The sequence below is a fragment of the Lepisosteus platostomus genome, chromosome 18, assembly GCF_059453375.1.
Source record: "Lepisosteus platostomus isolate fLepPlt1 chromosome 18, fLepPlt1.hap1, whole genome shotgun sequence".
Classification (NCBI taxonomy): domain Eukaryota; kingdom Metazoa; phylum Chordata; class Actinopteri; order Semionotiformes; family Lepisosteidae; genus Lepisosteus; species Lepisosteus platostomus.
This window is the reverse complement of record NC_142628.1, coordinates 946,861-965,879: the sequence shown is the minus strand read 5'-3', so window position 1 is coordinate 965,879 and position 19,019 is coordinate 946,861. Positions and strand designations below refer to the sequence as shown.

At 41.9% G+C, this 19,019-nt stretch overlaps 1 protein-coding gene across 4 annotated transcripts in view; it reads left to right on the top strand.

Annotated features, from left to right (window-relative positions):
• Positions 1–19,019, top strand: part of kcnq1.1 (potassium voltage-gated channel, KQT-like subfamily, member 1.1) — a 283,894-nt gene that overhangs the window by 93,616 nt on the left and 171,259 nt on the right. Inside the window, exon 15 of one of the 4 annotated variants that reach the window (XM_088610909.1) lies at positions 2,580–2,688. The exons of the other annotated variants lie outside the window; for them this stretch is intronic. Coding sequence (XP_088467035.1) covers positions 2,580–2,670 — 91 coding nt within the window. The 3' untranslated portion in view covers positions 2,671–2,688. Of the gene's footprint in view, positions 1–2,579; positions 2,689–19,019 lie in introns of those variants that run through there. 4 annotated transcript variants of the gene reach the window in all.

The window sequence follows — 19,019 nt, the reverse complement described above, 5'->3', positions numbered from 1 at the left end:
ATGGTCCTGTGTTTATCTGTCAAGTAAACTTCAAAGGCATTTCCCGTCAAACTTTTAAATCTGTACAATATATCTAACACATACTGATATTGGAAAAAGTCCCTTTTATTAACTGAAAACATACCGAACATAGAAAGTCATTATTTCCTTCCATGGCAAACTCAAGCCTCCACCTCCTGGATGTGGTGTTGTATTGCCTGCCTCACTATCGTATCAAAAGTTATTGAGGAGCAGGAGAAAATCCATTAAAATAAAACGTTCACATAGGAAAGAGGGTCAAGTCCTGACTTGACTTCTGCAGTCGGGAACCTCAGGCCTTTGAGCAGGCTGTGCAGCTAAAAGTCAAGTCAATGTTTAAATTGTCACGAAACAAAACAAAAGGGATGAAAAGTCAGTTTGCAAGACTGCTCCACTAGAAAGAGCATGCTTCACATTCCTCGCTTTGAAGTGTGTTATGTTGAAAGTCTTTTGCTACCGTTTTATTGAAACTGCACGTGGTCTCCAGTTGCTTTCAGATTGCACTGTCATTGAAGATTACGGAGCCATGGAGGGATTGTGCTTGAAACAGTTTCCTGAAATCTGTCCTAACGCTGGCCAGTTCGGCTCCATGTGTCTGTTTGTGAGGTTCTGCTCGTGTATTTCCTGAAATCTGTCCTAACGCTGGCCAGTTCGGCTCCATGTGTCTGTTTGTGAGGTTCTGCTCGTGTATTTCCTGAAATCTGTCTTAACGCTGGCCAGTTCGGCTCCATGTGTCTGTTTGTGAGGTTCTGCTCGTGTATTTCCTGAAATCTGTCCTAACGCTGGCCAGTTCGGCTCCCTATGTCTGTTTGTGAGATTCTGCTCGTGTATTTCCTGAAATCTGTCCTAACGCTGGCCAGTTCGGCTCCATGTGTCTGTTTGTGAGGTTCTGCTCGTGTATTTCCTGAAATCTGTCCTAACGCTGGCCAGTTCGGCTCCATGTGTCTGTTTGTGAGGTTCTGCTCGTGTATTTCCTGAAATCTGTCCTAACGCTGGCCAGTTCGGCTCCCTATGTCTGTTTGTGAGATTCTGCTCGTGTATTTCCTGAAATCTGTCCTAATGCTGGCCAGTTCGGCTCCATGTGTCTGTTTGTGAGGTTCTGCTCGTGTATTTCCTGAAATCTGTCCTAACGCTGGCCAGTTCGGCTCCATGTGTCTGTTTGTGAGGTTCTGCTCGTGTATTTCCTGAAATCTGTCCTAACGCTGGCCAGTTCGGCTCCATGTGTCTGTTTGTGAGGTTCTGCTCGTGTATTTCCTGAAATCTGTCCTAACGCTGGCCAGTTCGGCTCCATGTGTCTGTTTGTGAGGTTCTGCTCATGTATTCGTCAGACTTCATCTTGGAGAGAGGCTCGAAACGCAATCCCAGTGTTTACACTAGCATCATAGATGAGAGGTTAAATGTTTCATTCCAGGTCCTTCATTGAATATTTTCATGTAGTCAGGGTCCTTTAATGTAAGTTTCTCTAAGCGATCAGTTTCCCATTCTGTTACTTTTGTGACGTAAAAATTTTGTCTGGTTAATTATGTTTATCGCCTTATCAAATCCATGATCCCTGGTTCTAGGCTGGAATTGAAACTGGGACTCGTGAATTATTAGTGCTAACCGCTGGTCACCCAGGTGGCCCACACTATTTCACGTTTGCCTTTTGATCTTATTTATCAAATAACATGAGCTCCTCAACTTCACAGTTTCCTTGTTTGCTGTCGACACTATAGCAAGAAATGAACTGCTTCTTAAACAAATATGTCCGGGATGTGAATCGGCACAACATCTATTGTCCACTTGGTCGTGAGCTTATCGACTGGCCGTTCCCTGCGGCACAGAGCTTTGAAGGGCCAAAGTGAATCCAGTGGAAATCCAAAGGCTTTAGGGCTTGACCGCACCCCTGTCACCGTCCTTTAATTTGTGGGAGTAGTGGGTAATAAAAACTGAAATATATACATTTCTATGGCTAAATTTAAGTGTTTTATGCCTCACATGATGTGTATAGGCACCTACAAATGTAAAAAAATTCAGGACAGAAAACCTGTCGCCTTGCTGTGCTGCAGACAGTGCCAGTGTTGACTGTAGCATTCAGGAGCAGCAGATGAGCTTCAGCCAATCTGAAAAAATGCTTTACAAATGCTTCTAGTGTAGTGCAGCCCTAATAATAGTCTTCATTTTCTGTAGCACATTTTCTGATGATCGTCTTAGACAGATTGATACAGTAATTTAAAGGCTAAAAGAGCATGTTCAGGTGGGATTTGAAAGTGCTAGGAAATCATTCCACATCCCTGTAACCAGAACAGAAAGTGCAGCCTACAGAAGTACAGAGACATGCACGGCTGCAGCCTGTTAACATTTTGTACCGTGTTTTTACAGTATTTACATAGTGATCCTCCCCACTTCTTACAAATGGAGTGTTTGCTCCATTCGATTCAGGTGCAGTGTTGTTCTGCAATGTGCAGTGAAACATCGTTTAAAAAAAGAAAAGGTGCAAATTTTGCTTTGAAGAAAAAATCTGTCAAAGCCCCCCTCCCCACTGGTGATTCTCTTTCTCTGTATGATCTCATGTTTTCCAGACAGGGGATTGTTTGCTTTCACTGTCCCACTGGAAGAAGAGACATAGAGATGGGACTCTGGTTTGAAAAGTGCAGGTTCTCTGAGCAGTGAAAATAAAAGGATTTCTATTCACCCCAGTCTGTGAGTGGCATCTTCAATTTATTCCTGACTTGCTCCGGCTATGTGCTAAGTCAGCTTGGCAGCAAATCACAGCTTATATTTTAAAAAAAAGTTTATTAAACTGGCTGACAGTTTGGTCGTTGAACGGCCCCCAAGCACAGAAGCACCCAAAAGCTCCTTTTGATAAGAATCTAGTTACACAAATGAGGTACACGGGTGTCTTTGCTTTTAATTTAAAAAGTATTGCGAACAAAAACTCCAAGTGCTTATGGAGTAGCGCTTTGCATTCTACGATTCATGTGGAGAGGAGGTTCGAAATGAGACAGCTGAAATTGGCCAGGGCACTGTCTAGTAAGGCTTGTTGTCTGACACAGAAGCCGTGGGTGTGTATAGTCAAAGGATAAACCTGGGCTACAGACATAAATCTACTGGATGATCTTTTTCTTCAGATCATCTTTGTGATCTTTCACTTATTCCTTGACTTCAAATAGAATACCTTAAACCCGTGCATTTAGGTTCAATGACTTGCCACTGTTGTAGTGGAAAATTTAATTTTGTTCCTTTGTTACTTCTTTGATGTAATTTGCTGTGCCTAGGATCAGCAGCCTGGTGAAAAATCAGCAGTTAACATTTACTGGGAGAAAAAAACACATACCTCCATGGTGTGAGTTTCACCTCTTAATCTGTCTTTATCTTTGATTCAGATGGAAATTTCCCTTCAGGGAGAAGAATTACGTTAAATGGTAATTTTATGCAGAACTGGCTGTCTTCTAATGTGATTGTCAGTTGTAAAACTGCATCTATTCCTCACCCTTTTTATAATGAAGTTCTTTTGTCGAGGTATAAATTAATCAAAGCACCAAATGTTGTGTACTTTTCCCAAAATCTGTCCCTGAAGAATATCTTTTTAGCTTACATGGGTACTTTCTGGATTTGACCTGGAGTTTCCAAGGAAGTTTGTACAGTTCCTTTCATTCAAACTCTGTGACTGAGTATTAATTTTGATTCACCCTGTTTCTCCTTGAACACTCAGATATTTCCATGCTAGATCACCTTTGTTCACTAGATCTCAGTTTCATGCGATCACAAACCCCTCCCTCCCACAAAACCCCAACAAAAACCCTTCGTTCAGGATGAAGTCAAACTGCCGGAGCTTGAATTGTAAATGACCCTGAAAGAGCCTGGTTTTGGAAGAGTAGCAACATTGCACGCTTACTGTATGTAGCACTGAGCACACACACCAGCCTCACGATGCCCACACAGGGCAGGTTGAGCGAAAGTGTGTGATATGGGAATTTCCACACTTTGAACACCTGGGGAATGTGAGCCAGAAGGGGTTGACTCCTCCTGCTGTTTAGCTCCCTCTTGTCTCCAGGCCCTCACTTCTCACGGCTCCTGAGGCCCGTTGCACCTCTTAATAACTTACATTTTGCACATTGTGTGTTTTTAAAATGTGTTGGTGTTTGTGTTTGCCTTCCAAACCAAGTAAAATGGGCAACACCAGCTTAGACCAACCTTCCGTCTGATGGAGGAATTAAATGTTGAAACCAGTCCCTCACTCCTACCCCTCAAGACAGCCTTTTGTGAATACAGTCCAGAAAGTGATTTAGAGCAGGTGCTATTGGCTAATGTTTATTTTTTTAACACAAAGCAGCTTTCCATTCTACCCTGCTAGCAGTTTTTACTTAGCAGATAAAAGCTAGACCACTTTTATTACCCCCTTATCTCCTGCAGGAGACAGTTTGTATGCTGTGTAACTTTTAAGTGGTCAGGAATGATCTGAAAATTGCTGTGTTTTGAATAGAGAAATGAGGTGAAATATTTCCTAATCTTTGACTTACACTACAATGTCTTAGAAAGAATTGTGCTCTTTATACAAGCATGAAGATTATACCATACGTACAGTAGAGAACATTTCCTTTAAACAACGTTATCTTATTTTGTCCTGAACCAATCCACTCCGTGAAAAGTTATTAAACTGGCATTTGTCTTTGTGATTTTAAAAGTCATTAAAATATTCTTGCAAAAAAATATTTTGGAGCCTAATTACTTCAGACCTGAGATGCACTTAGTTCTGAGATTTACTTTAAAAAATGATTAATTCTGTGCGTTATTTTTTAGATCCATCAGATACACTTTGAAAATAATTTCCCATCTGTTTCTTCACACCTATTTGTTTTCAGTGTTGGTACAGCGTGTTCTTTTCCTTGTTGTTGTTCATTCTCTGAGATCTGGAAGATGAGCAACAGAGCCTTCAGGTTATGAAATCACACAGGAGGAGTTTCCCGCCAAAACACACGGCCTCGGCAGTTCACCGGAACATTCCAGAGCACTTTTGTCTATTTATCATGAGAGCCCAGCCGCATGCTCGCGCTGAGAGCCCTCCCATCAGCCTGGTGCAGTGAGGAGGGAGAGAGAGGGCTGCAGCAGAAAAAAACGAACACTATTGTATTTCAGTCTGAGCACCTTTAGCTGCCAGAGTGAGAAAAAAAAAGATTTAGCGGTTTATTAAAATAGAGGTTTTATTCAAGTTTCAGATAAAAGCAAATGCTTCATCCATGGCAGTATTTGTTTTTTTAAGCAGAGGTTCAGTGACTACACCCTTCGTTGGGTCCCTAATTAGTGCTAAATAGCACTTGGGACTTCACACTTGCTGCAGTAAATACACTGAAGCTACACCTCACTGTGGCATTGGGTCTGGCCAAGATACACACAGAACAAAGTGGAAAAGGGAGGAAAACGGAACCTTTCGCCAAGTTTCATCATGGTACACTTGGCACTTGCACTTGAGTATGTTTATTTTTGAAAAAAACTGTGTTCTTTTGGTGCTCAAAGTTGGCCTAAGAGTTACAGAAAAGGAAGGAGGTTTTTAAGAACATACCTTTCAGATGAAAGGAGAGGAACTTGGCTTCTGGTAGTGGGACCGCCTGTGTTGAAGATAGGACAGGGAATAGGGTGTTTAATGCATGCACACACTGCTAGATGCTGCCAGCCTGGTCTCGAAACACAGCCCAGTTAAACGTGCAGTGTGCTTATGAGTGAAATAAAACAGTTTGGATCTGTGTCAAAATGCCATCATTTCCAGTTCAAATCCAGGGTAGGACAAGGTACTTCTCTCAGATTGCTCCTGTATAATGTCCAGCTGTATAAATCATGACAGATGTAAGTCGCCTTTAATAAATGCAAATAAATTTATATTTAGATTGGAGATATTCCCTTGATTTAGGCTGGTTGAGTTCATTTGAGGTTGTATTTAACTGTCACATTGTGCTCCACTCTTTATGTAGAAATTGCAAGGTCACAGTATGTGGCAACTAGTGGCCATGTCTTGCCTGCAGAGGTGCTGTATAAATATCAACCGTCTAGTGAAGTCCTAGCTAATGTGATGGCTTGGTCTTTGCACAGCATTTGCTACATCATTCACATGATCTCTGTGTCATGGCTGCTCAGTCCAACACAGCAGAGCTCTGTGGAAAAGATCTCCTGCATAATAAACTTCACAGGACGATTAGACGATTGTACTTTCATCTTGGGGTCTGTAACATGCCTGTGGGCTGGTGGTGTCTTCTGCTGCAGCCTCTCTCCCTCTCTCCTTCTCTCCCTCTCCCTCTCTCCTTCTCTCTCTCCCCCCCCCCTCTCCCTCTCCCTCTCCCTCCCTCTCTCTCTCTCCCCCTCTCTCCCTCTCCCTCTCCCTCTCTCTCCTTCTCTCCCTCCCTCCCTCTCTCTTTCTCTCTCGGAGTGAGCGGGGCAGTTGTCTGAGGGGAATGTGTTGGAGCTCAGCAATACAGCCACACACATCTGTCAGCAACCTGGCCCTCAGTTATGATCTGCTCTGCAGTTTCTGCTCTGAATTAGAAACTTGTGCATTGACACAAATCCAGGGCACTGGAACTCAGAGAGGGCCTGCCAGGAAAAGAAACTGTGCTAAAGAAAAAAAAAAAGTATTTCATATCAAACTCTCATTTTTACTCTATTGTAATGCAAAAGCTTTCGGCTGCTTATTGAAGCACTTTGCTTTCTCTTATAGAGTGTAGGGTTTTGCTTAATTTCAAACTTTGCAAGTTTTCTCTCAGTGCTGATAGTGAGTCAGTCTGTCGACTATATTTCCAACCATCTGTCAAAAATAGTCATACAGCCGGCATTACACAAGAGCTTAATTATATTTGTTTATAAAATATGTTTTGTATATAGTATGTTTTATCTTAGTTTCCATCACCATTATCATTTTTATAAAGGCGAGACTTTTAATAAACATAACCATGTAATACTAGTATTATTGTCTTATTCTATATATGGTGCCTTTCATCCTAGAGAATCTTAAAGAGCTTCACATTTACTGTAGGGCAGAGTGTACACGGCAGCCTGTCTGAACCAGCAGTCCTGCTGTACATCAAATCAGGAGGAGAAGTGAGAAATTGCTTCATTGTTTGAATTAAGTTGTGGAACTAAATCAGGATATCAGGGTTAAAATGCACATTCCTACAAATGTACATGTCGTCTGGACATCTCATCCAGAATACTGAGACTTCTACAGTACAGTGTCTCCTATCACCACGATGGATTGGAAATTCTGTCCAAGAGGGAAGAGGTCAACCAACACGACTCGCAGCAGAAAGACGGTTTTCCGCTGTTCCAGAAGGCGAGGTCACCCCCATGGATTGTCCTGCAGCAGAAGAACTGGCCTTTTGTTGTACTGGAACTCCCCACTGTCTCTGGAGTGGAGCAGTGAGTCACTGATCCTGAGCACGACTGTGATCAAACCGCAGCAGAGGTGGAGCACAGCCGCACCTGTTACACTTAAATATCGAATATAATGATAGTGAAGCACGGTCTTTAAAACTGCTTTCTCTGCCAAGTGCATGCATGACCGTTCTCTTCATCTCATTTAAAAGCCTGGATTAAATCAAAGCAGGGATCCACCTGGCTGGTGAAGAGTCCATGTCCGAATCTTGGCTTTTCTAGGTGCGCACAATTCACTTCTGGTAAGAACACAGCTCCCCTTGTGTCACACACACTTGAAGTTTTTACTCAAGCTGGGCCTTAATATGCTTTGGGCAGACTTTGTCTGTGATCAGTTCAAGTCTTCCTGACTGAGTGTAGTAAGAAGTTAATACTGAGCTATGGTGAGTGTCTTGTGTCTTGTGTTTTTCTGAAGGTTAATGTCATTGTAGCAAGTTTCTTTTCCTCAGGTAGAGTGATGAAGAGAAGCTCTTCAACCCTGAAGCTTTCTCAACACAAATCCCAGCTTTTGACGTGTGCCATGGTATAGGCTAAATATGGAGGGCAACACTGGCCTCACTTAGTTTTACTTTTACAGTAGAAGAAGTACCTTTTATGGGGTAAAAATAAGACATAAACAAGGATACAGATACAGTATTCATTTCATGCAACCAAGCAGTAAATGCTGGAGATCTCATTACCAAAGCTGTGTTTTGAGTTGAGTTGTGTAGTTGTTTCAAATGGCCTTTCTCTCCTTCCAAGTGAGTGAGCCTTTCTTGCTCAATTTCCTGTAACAAAAAAATTACTTTAAAATGACTTTCAGGTGATACGTTCTTTTGAGGCATTTGCCCTGGTATTAAAATTGTTGACATTTAATCTGAAACATGAAAGCCAAAGGGAAACTTCCTGGCACACCTCCTCAGTATGAGCCGTGAGAAAGGGTGAGTGGTTTCTATCTACGCTTGTAGATATACTGTGTTTGAGTATCGTGCCATGAGGCACTTCTTTGTTTCTGCCTTGTTTAAATGAAAAAAAGCAGTTGATGTTCCTAAGTAATTAAGCAATTGAGGTCTGCCCCTGTGGATTACAATTCCAGCCAAGGGAGAGTCCAAGAGTCATTAGTGGGGGGTTAAAAAAAGACTGACTTTGCTTTCAGCAAGCTAACCTCACACTGTCAGTTATTCTTTCCCGCCTCCACTTCACAGGGCATTTACACGTTTCCAAGGCAACCTTATCTCTCGCTTTCAGGCAAAGTTCACTCAAAGAAGGCTGAACTGCCACTGGCGAGAATGGGTTTTGTTTGTGAGATGGCTAACAGACTGATAGCAAAGTTTTCATTAGAGGTCTCCAGCTCAACAGACTTGTTTAGAAATGTAAAAAAGGCAGACTGAAATGTAGGGAAGCACAGATTAGGAGTATATATGTATGTGTCTTTTGTTTTGTAATCATCACGGTGGATGATTCCCAAGGCTGAAAATGAGCTTTGAGAAGTGTTAACAATGCAAGAGCAGAATTAGAAACAGGGAAAAAAAACTTTTCTGTATTTGAAGTAAAATTATTGCCTGCCCCTTTTTTAATGTTATAATACGTGTAAATGTTAATTTTAAAGTGATACACTGAAAGGTTTGTGCAGCAGCTTTGCCTTGTCAGTGTGGCTGGGGCAAGCTGAGAATGTATTTGTTTTTTAGAGGGGAAGTGAAAGCTCACGACCAGCTCAAGGCCAGCTTTCGGGGGTCCAGGGGGCACCAGCACGCTGGTGGGGTTATTTCCTCCTGGCTTGTGTGATGACCTCCTGACCTGCACAGTGAGTCCTAGACCTAGTGAGCTTGCAGTGCCGAATCAAGGGACCGCAAATCGCTCATTGCAAGCTTGAGCCTTGCTCATTCAGAGTGCTTTCAGATACAGTATACTGCTGTAAACCCAGCTGTGTTTTTTCAACCTGCATCTGCAGTAGTATAGCTTTTGTGGCCCATTTGTTTATTAAGGTCCAAAGGAGGATGAGGTGTGGAGGGCTGCCAAGTGGATCAGCTCTTTCCCAGGAGAGCTCTGCCGGTCTCTGTGGCCCGGGTGCTGCAGACAAGAGCCTGCATCAAGTCATTAGCAGACTGTAACTGGGATTCTCCAAGTGGTGGCAGACAACTGCAAGAATGCAAGGCTTTCTGGTGTGGTCCCCTATGAAGGCTTTTGATGGTATACCATGGTAAAATCAACCCGATGTGTATTAAAAGACTGTACAATTGTGGTAGAGCATGTAGGAAACACAGCACAGTAAAGCAAGGCTGGTGAATTAGGACGGAGGCTGCGATATTGAAGGGGAACTGGGAAAACCTTCATGATGCGAGCTCAAAGCTCGTTGGCACATGAGTATATTTTTTACTGCGGTTGAAGAGGTCAACCATCTAACTGCAAAGTAAAGGTGAAGTGTTATATAGATTCTGCATCCTATTTTTAATCAGATGTTTGGCAAAAGGTGTGCATTTTGTGGTTGTTGAGATCACAGACAGCTGCTGGTGAAGGTGTCTGCAGACTCTGCGCCCTCTTTCATGTGACTGTGACTAGGACAGGGCGAGCTGCTGGGAGGGAGATAACCTATTGTAAGTGTAGGAAGATGCTCTTTCGCTCTGTGTCACAGAGCTCCTTCTCAGGCTGCTAGGACAACGAGATCCTCGATACTTGCTTTGCAGAAAGCTTAAAATATCAGGTGAAAAACAAACCACAGCCTTTATTGATTCAAAACGGAATGTCAAAACTAAAATAAGGGTGTTATTTCTTGTTCTTTATACTGGCGTGTAGGGTCAAGACTCCTTCCTGTCTGTTTTCTTGAGCATTAAGTACAAAGTAGCTCATAGTGTTATCCTGCATAGTGTAAGCCTATCCTGCATTTTAAACAGAATTGTACTTGGGCACATCAGAGTTAAAAACCTCAGATGTGATTTCCGATGTATTTCTGATTTTTTTCAGCTTTTTTTAATGTTATGATACTGTAGTGCCATGTCACCACCTGCTAAGCTTAGGCCATGATCCAAACTTGGAAAGAGACAGCAACAGCACAAACCTCAGAGTGAAAGGCACACTACTACACAGTAGAATGGCTGAGTGTCAAATAAACCAACAACTGGCATCATTAAAACATTATAATGTGTAAAGAAATGTTACTTTTGCACCTAAGGAGTAAATAATCCTGTTTCCCACACTCTAGCAGGCTTTGCTTAGTATTGAGCACAGGGGACAGGAGGGGAGCCCAGGACCAGTACAAAGGCCATCTGAGCTTCAGACACAGGGCGCCAGTGACTGTCTGCAAGTGTAAATACAGAGACAGTGTAGGAAGGACCAGGGAGAAACTGAATTGGAGAGCGCACAAAGGAGAACAGAACAGAAGGTTCATCACATGGAGCCAAATAGTTTGATTACCTTTCACCTAAAAAAGGCAACAAATGGCATGCATGATGTTTGTGTGAATATACCATATGTTCTCACATTTTTATATTAAATTGAATTAATTAATATTTATTAAACATAATTATTTATCTATGTAGTCTGTAAGAGAATGTCTGCAAAGGTATGCTCATGTGTAAGTAGTCACATATCATGATGTGCTTGTATGCAGAGGTGTCTGGGATTCAATTTTAATGCTTAATGTAAATATTTCTAATGCATCTTTATTAGTTGTACAAAATGAAGCATTGTAGTCCCAGACACTTTGAGTGCCAAGTACTCTCATTGTGAATTTGGAGAGCTACAGATATGTTTTTTCTTCTCTCCTCTATTAAGCTATCTCATTTGCTCTCTCAAGCATACAGAAAAGCACACAATAAGCAGCAGAGCTCAATTGATCTTAATTAGCAGATGCATCTGTCACCTACAGCTGGCAGCAGGCACGTTGGTCACTGCAGAGATGTTTTGGATTTATATTCTTTAGCTCGGTGCGTAAAGCAAGCATCCTGCTGTGATGTTATCAGGTACTTTTATTTCCATGGTACAATTTAATTTAGGGTATTAAAGCCTGCTACAGTATGTAACTTTGCTATTTTATGCATTAAGAAATGCAACAAACATGAAAGGAGCAAAGTCTCCTGCATGTACAGGTGTGAAACTATGGCAGTTTTAGAAGCAATTGTGTACCCAGAGCCTCCCCAACCTACTGCACTTTCTCTGCTGCTTTCTTGACATGAAACATGCATGCTACCTGTGTCATCTTTTGCCTGTTTATCTTGTACATTGTTTACTTGTACATTAATTATTATAACTTAGAAGTGCTTGTTTTCTTTGAATTTCTAGGCAAAACCAGCAGTTGTCTTGATTGTGTTGCTTTGTTGTGCATGACGTGTGAAGAGACTTCCCTTATTTTTCCTGTTGCCTGTAGCTGATTACGCAGGAAGTGGCGGCGGTGGTGTGGCGTGCTGTTTTATGGCCTACCATAACTTCCACAGTAACCCACTTCCTGCATGCTGATCAGCACTGATATGCTGAGAAGAACTGTGGTGCATCAGATAAGCTGAAAGGCAATGCATCACTGGTACCTGTTGGACAGAAGGCTGCACGGAGAGCAGCGTGGTCACACGTCGTTCTCTGCAAACATCAGGTCTATTCTCGGCCGACGTGTTCCGTTACCTTTTGATGATACGTTTTTGTCTTTAATTGGATCTTGAAATCTGATCTATTACTGTCCATCATAAATTTGAATACAACGTGTAAATCAGTAGGGGGATATTACACATTTCTTATGGGTCTTGTGTGTTTTACAGTTATAGCAGATCCCTACCTGTAAGCTATTCAGTCATTATTTCCACATATTCTGTTCACTTGAAAGAATCTATAGTACTGTATATATTAAAAAACATTAACAAAATGATAATGCATTAAATGTAGTCTTGCAATTTTTATAAAATTGGACTATGACTACAATTAATTTGGTGGTGGAGAGGAGTCCCTATTACCTGTAAAGCGCTTTGAGTGAAGTGTCCAGAAAAGCGCTATGTACAGTAAGTGTAAGCAATTAATTAATTAATCCTGCAGCACTAGACTTGTGGTAAAAGATAGTACCAGTATCTCCGGCGGTGTCCTGTACCAGTTGGTGGCACGGAAGCCAGAAGGGGTTTTGCAGCAGGACTAGCAGGCTGGTCCTCTTTAGCTCTCATTGCCCTTGCCTGCCAGTGCTGACGGCCAGCTCAGTCCGCAAGATTCAGCTGGTCCCAGTGGGCAGGGCTGCTGTGTGGGCTCCTGGGGAGCAGCTCCTCGCTCAGGGGTTTGTCTTGGTGGGGGGTCAGCTGTGAAGCTGGTATAACTCTTCTGAAAGACTTTGGATCATTGTCTTTTCCTGCTGGGAGGAAACCGACACCGTCTGATACACTTTCGGCCTGGGAGACCTAGCAGTTTCAGTGAGAAAAGCTCACTGAAAGTCACTGAAAGTGCGGAGCATAGAGCGCTAGTTTAGGAGAATCTGGCGCCGCGGCCCCTCCAGACACCCGTGCTGGGGGCGGAGCAGGACCTGTGGCAGCGCGCGCCTTGCAGAGTGATGGTACTGTGTGACGGCACTGCTGAAACAAGGAGCCCCAGAGCAGAGTGAGGAAGTGTCATATGGCAGCACCGATAGTTTCAGGAATGAAAAAATCGAACCGATGTGCATTGATTGTCCTCGTATTTTCTTCTATTTAAAAAAGACATGAAAAAAAGACCTGGCTCGGTTTCTGAGATGCGGCGAGGCTTGCAGGCCGAGGAGCTGGCATGGTCTGTGGTTAGCGAATAAGGCGGAGCGCTGGCCGGGGAATTTCCTCGGCTGTCTGCTGCCTCGTTTCTGGGGGTCAGCAGCTGGGTTAGGAGCAGACTGTACAAGGGCAGAGAAAAGCAGAAGGAAATTGCTTCTGTAGTCGTCCGATTTATTGACAGTTCTGTGCACAATAGGTCCTATAGGTTATTCTATGTATTATAAATAAATATGTCTTATAAGTCATGTTTAATAAAAATGCATTTTTGGCTTATGATTGTGTAATCCTTCTATTTGACTTAACTTCAGCCTTCATCAGTTATAAATCTGATATTATTGATACATTGAGCTTTAATTAAAGATGGGAAGAGGAATAGCACTGAGTCAGATGCAGAGTTTTATTGAGTTTATTAAGTTTATTAAGAGGTAAACATAGCCATGAAGGCACAGAAGGGATTCATGAAGTTTAACTGAAAAAAAAAAATTCCAAAGGTTTCCTGCACATTCTGCAACTTGACATGATTGGTTATTTCTCTTGCCTCAGCTCCTGAGAAAGAATACGTGGAATTAAAAATATTTTGTCTTACAGTATAAATAATTTTAACTCACATGACTGAGTACATGAGGAGAATGTAGTGCCTGTTTTAAAGGCCTAGTCCTAAACCATTTCTGTTTTCTTATCAGCTGTTGAAGTGACATTCAGCACTACAAACCCCACTTTTATGCATTGATACAATAAGCGTGCCCTTTCATCTTCCTTCTGTGAAGCACTTGATGGCGCTTTTCCTTATACTTCTGTACTCAGCACACATTGTTCAAAGGACTATTGTAATATCTGCAGTTTAATTGATGTTTTGTGAAGTGGACTTTGCCTTTAATACAGTGAGCACAACTTCTAGGCCTTTGAGGAGAAGTCAGGCTTTGATTTTTTCAAATCTTTATACACCCAGCTACAAAGCCAGGGCAGATCCCTTCTAATCAATGTCCTTAAAATCTGTTTTTTTAAGCCATGATTAGTCATTGCAATCTCTTTTGGCACTGCTCATGTTGCTGAAATAAAATGGGGAAAAGAGAATAGTCATTTGAATGCCTTCACTGTGGCCTGTCTGAATGGGACCAAAAGAGATTAAGAGCCACAGGAGTGACCTGTACAACGAACGAGAAAGCTCATTTGAAGAGCTCTGCTTGCATGTGGATTAGGAGGTCGAAAACGGACCTCCCCACTACAGATGAAGGCGTTCTTGAAAAAATTCACCGTCAGACTCAATCTGCTACAAAGGGCCTTCCAGGGAGTCCCTTTGCCCACCGTGGTTGATGAGCTTGTGTGTGGGCAGTGTGGCCATTCAGACAGCATTGCAGGTGGGCCACAGGCTGGCTGGCTTTGATTACTTTGGCACCTTCGTATGTGGTGGCGTCTGTGAGGGGGCTAATGATGGATACTGTATGCTGCCTGCTTGCTGTCATATCTAATGGACAGCCAGGTGAGCAGTTTCCTCTCTCCATTCCCTCTGTCTCACCTTGGTCAAGCAGCTGGCTGTATGAAATGGCCATTAAAAGCAAATTGAAATTCCACCATTGCATGCTAAATGACCATTGGATCGAGAGGCTAAACACAGGCTAAATCATCTGCTTAAAATCCGATAGCTGGTTTTCACACTGTGGTCTTTTTTCACCTTTTAACAATTTTTATTGTGAGTCTGTGACTTACTGTTAGGACAGTTGTTTGTTTTTACCTTTTCTCTGAAAAACTCTAAATTCCTCGGCATGTAAATCAGTTATTTCCCAATCCCAAGCAGTTCATATTTACTGTTTGGCTCTCCTGGACCAGCTAGGCTGTTTGTTCTTTTTTTTCCATAGACCACACGTATGGAATTGTCTGAGAGTGGGGAGAACGATGAGACCACACAAATCTAGTGCCGTCGTATTGTGCAGCATTGTGCAGTGGTAATTGAATGGTTTCACAATGACAGAGTAATTTTTATCCAGATTGGAAATTCTTAAATGCATTTTAAATGAGAGTTGATAATTATACAGAAACAATCTAGCTCTGTAGGGAGGCAAGCTGTATGATTTGAGGTACAGTGTTTTCTATCTTTGTTATTCCTGCTCCTGTTTTTGTTTTTTCTGTATAACAACAAGAAAAATGACCAGCATGGTGCAGAGATAGCTGCCTCGCTACACCACTATATACAGTATCTATCCCTGGGGTGCTATCTGTGTGGAGTTTGCATGCTCTCCCCATGTTTGTTTCGGCTTTCTCCAGGTGCTCCTGTTTCCTCTCACAGTCCAAAGACATACTGGTAGGTTCTTTGGCTTCTGGGAAAATTGTCCCTGAAGTGAATGTGTGCATGTTTATAACTAGTCACCTGAAGAAGGCTCCACGGCCGAAACGTTGTGTTCTCTTTCTTCTTTTTTTCAGCATGGAATAAACCTATTACTTGTTCCTTTGTTTATAACTATGTCTGTTTGTGCCCTGTGATAGACTTGCATCCCATTCAGAGTGTATCCTGCCTTGCACTTGATGCTTGCTTGGATAGGCTCCAGCTTTCCCCCAACCCTGAATTGGATAAAGCAGTTCGAAAATTGATGGATGGATGTTTTGTGTTTTAGCAATCTTTTAGCAAATGTACTGCTCCAAATGCAAGAATAAACGCTTCAAGGTGCAAATCTTTAGAGAGATGTGGGAAAAACAGAAATTTTGCAAAACAAGATATTTTAGATTGATGACAGTAAATACCCTTTAAATGTAGTCTGTCAACATATTTAGAATGTGTTCAGTTCTAAATTCTGTGATGTTCATCAGCCATAAACTAATGCGCACTCCCAGTAACACACACACTGAAAGGAAGCAATAGAGTTCTGTTCTGGAAGTGCAGCTGGAAAAATTGAGTCTATTTTTGTCGATCAGCTGTTTGTGATCTAAGAAACGTGTCTGAAACAACTGCAATGCCTTTATTAGCTGTGCGTGCAAATTACATTTGGAATCATTTTATTGGCTTCCACTGTGGCTGCTGTTGCTTAGATCTGTCATTATAAATCAATTAAAGTCCTAATATGGCCTTTTGATACATTCGGCCTTATTCGGATCAAGTAATTAAAGGCACATGTATTCCACTACAGGGCAAAAACAATTATTTTTCCCCAATTACCCCCCACTGTCACCACCTCCCCTGGCAAATTCCTTTCACCAAAAAAATGTGCACAATCACGAACTCTGCTTAGACACTCACACACCTGTGCCCCACAACAGAAAGCCCCTCTGGGAGCTGGGAATGTCACGAAACAGGGATTCTGAAATTCATGGGAATGCTGTCAGGTCTGTTTCCACCAACAGTTATGAATGAAGATGAAGTGGTGCTGAATTGCTTGCCATTTTAATAAAACAAAGAAAATAAATCTGTATCTGAGTGAGCATGGCCATCACCAGTTTACTTATCCAGTGAAACTGTTCACTCACAATGTGCATTCATGGTATCCCATCAGGCCGCACTTGTGAAGCTTCAAGCTCTGGTTCTCGTTCCATACAGCACCTTGGTTACATAAATGAGTAGGTTTGGATGCAAAATATGTTAATTACAACATGTGTGTGGACATGTAAAGACATCAAATGCAAAATGGTATGTTTTCCTGATATTGGAATTCTATTCATGACCATTGTTACAAATGGGGGATTACGAAACTGGTGAAAATCAGCATTTGACCGGGCGGTTTAGTCAGTCAGCGAAATAATTATTCAAATCCCCCAACTTGTAAGTAATTTCTAACCATATACACGATCGGCTGGTATAACTAGAGGCACGTGAATTCTTTATTCCTAGGCACAGCTTTGTTGAGAGGAGTAATAATCCAGGCACACTTGCTTAAAATAAATATTTATTACAATAAACTACACACGACACAAAACATACAACACACAACGTTACATTATATACAGTATTTACAGACAAGGCGTTTCAGGGGCCTAAGCACTAAACTCTTAAAATTCCTGCAGAGGCCACAAAAGAGATGAGCTGCCTTCTAACTAAACACAAAGCATCCTGCACCCTGGATGCCAGAAAATAAATGGGAGCCTATATCCCTATCCACAAAATGCGCCCTAATCAGGAAAGATGTTTCTAACTGAGGTATCTTTTACCCAGGAAACCCAACATCCCTTAAAACACAAAAGCACGCTCTAACAAGGTTCAGATACTCAGTTCCAATCAGGCTTGGTTTGGGTGAAGAAGAAGATCAAGAAGTAGGGGCTCTCGCCTGGCGAAAGCTTCAAGTCCCCACTCCTCTGGACTCCTTTCTCTTCTCCCTGCTCTCTTTGTTTCTTCCTTCTTCCTCTCCTCCTCTTTCTCCTGCTTTTCCTTGTTTTTGGTTTTCCTCTGAGCTCTTGATGTGTGATCTTATAGTGTCTCTTTCTGTGCTGCTCCTTGCCAATCATTAACCCACAACTTCTCTAGGAATACTAAGGTAACTTTACCATTGTTTCTGCTCAAGGGACCCCCATACCTCAGCAAAAAGTTAGAAGTCTTTACTCTTCCCAGTTTTACAAACTTTATCTAAAATCTAAAAGACACTTTTAAGTCACCTAAAGCTATAACACAATATTTAAAATGCAGCTTTTATAAATTCATAAATTAAATAAGTTTGTTGAATATAAATGTAATTTGATTAGTTATTAATTAATTAATATTGATTCCCTTTCTCCTGCTTTTAACATGTTAACATACAGTTAATGTACCAAAAGGTTTATCAATTGTAAAAACAAGTGACTGGAGTCTCAATATATTCCCAACATTCAGTATGCATTAATGTTAATTTAAATCAAATTAAATGAATTCTTATTGCTAACAGTGTTGCTGTTACCAGCAATAGTTATTTGTGAGCATAGTGAATCTTCCTAGCTTGTGTTCAGACAGCACCAGATGCGTAACCTGTCCATCTTGCTGTTCAGACTATAGCCAATGCCTTTCACTTTCACTTATTAAATACAGCAAGTGATTTTTCGGAACACTGCTGTAGTTCCTTAGGCACAGGGTGCTCTGTGGACTAATGTAATGTGGTCAAATTCTTGCAAGCAAGACCATGTGTGGGATGACAATGAGCTGTTTGTCTGTTAGAAAGCCAAGTTTCAGTCTTGCTCTGTTGATTGTGCTGCTCTTCCACTGGGCTGTGGGGAGGGGTCAGGCCTACGAATGAGATCAGGGGCTCTGTTTATGCCTGACTCACTGCCGGTCGTTTTTGACAGTTGAACTGGAGTCAAAGTCCCCAGCAGAGCTGTTGAGGCTAGTAAACAACCAGCAACAGTGACCTGACGTACATGTACAGAAGAGATGTTAGCGACTAGTTCTTGTCATTTTTCTTTCCTTCATTCAATTGTTTATATTTGTTAGAGGCTTTTAGAATACTGTAAATATACTAAACATCAGGAAATATCGCTCATAACTGCTACAAATGCTCAAAGTAATTACTAGGGAAAACGTATACCACGTGCCCTGCGATTTCATTTAATAGACAAACGTGAAGTCACTGTGCTGATCAAGTCGAACTCGGGAACACAAGTGGAAACTACTTTGAAGTGCATTTAAAACTGAGAAAAGGAGGCATTTCTTTAGCCAAAGGGTTAAAAGGGTATGCAACAAGCTACCCAGCATGTTGCTGAAGCTGATACCCTGGTTTCTTCTAAGTAAGATCCTGGGACCAAACAGGCTAGATGGGCCAACTCTCGTTTAATAACTGTTCTTCCCTCCTTTCCAGTTCATTGTAAGGTCGTTAATAATATGGAACACAAACTCCAAAAGCTGGGGGTTGGCAGGGCAAGACAAAAAGATTGAGTCAAGAAGTTATGGATGTTTCTGTGTTTCTAGAGACTCACCTGTCCCTAGAGTTTCATATCACAGATGACACACCCCCTTCGTGTTTCTGTCAG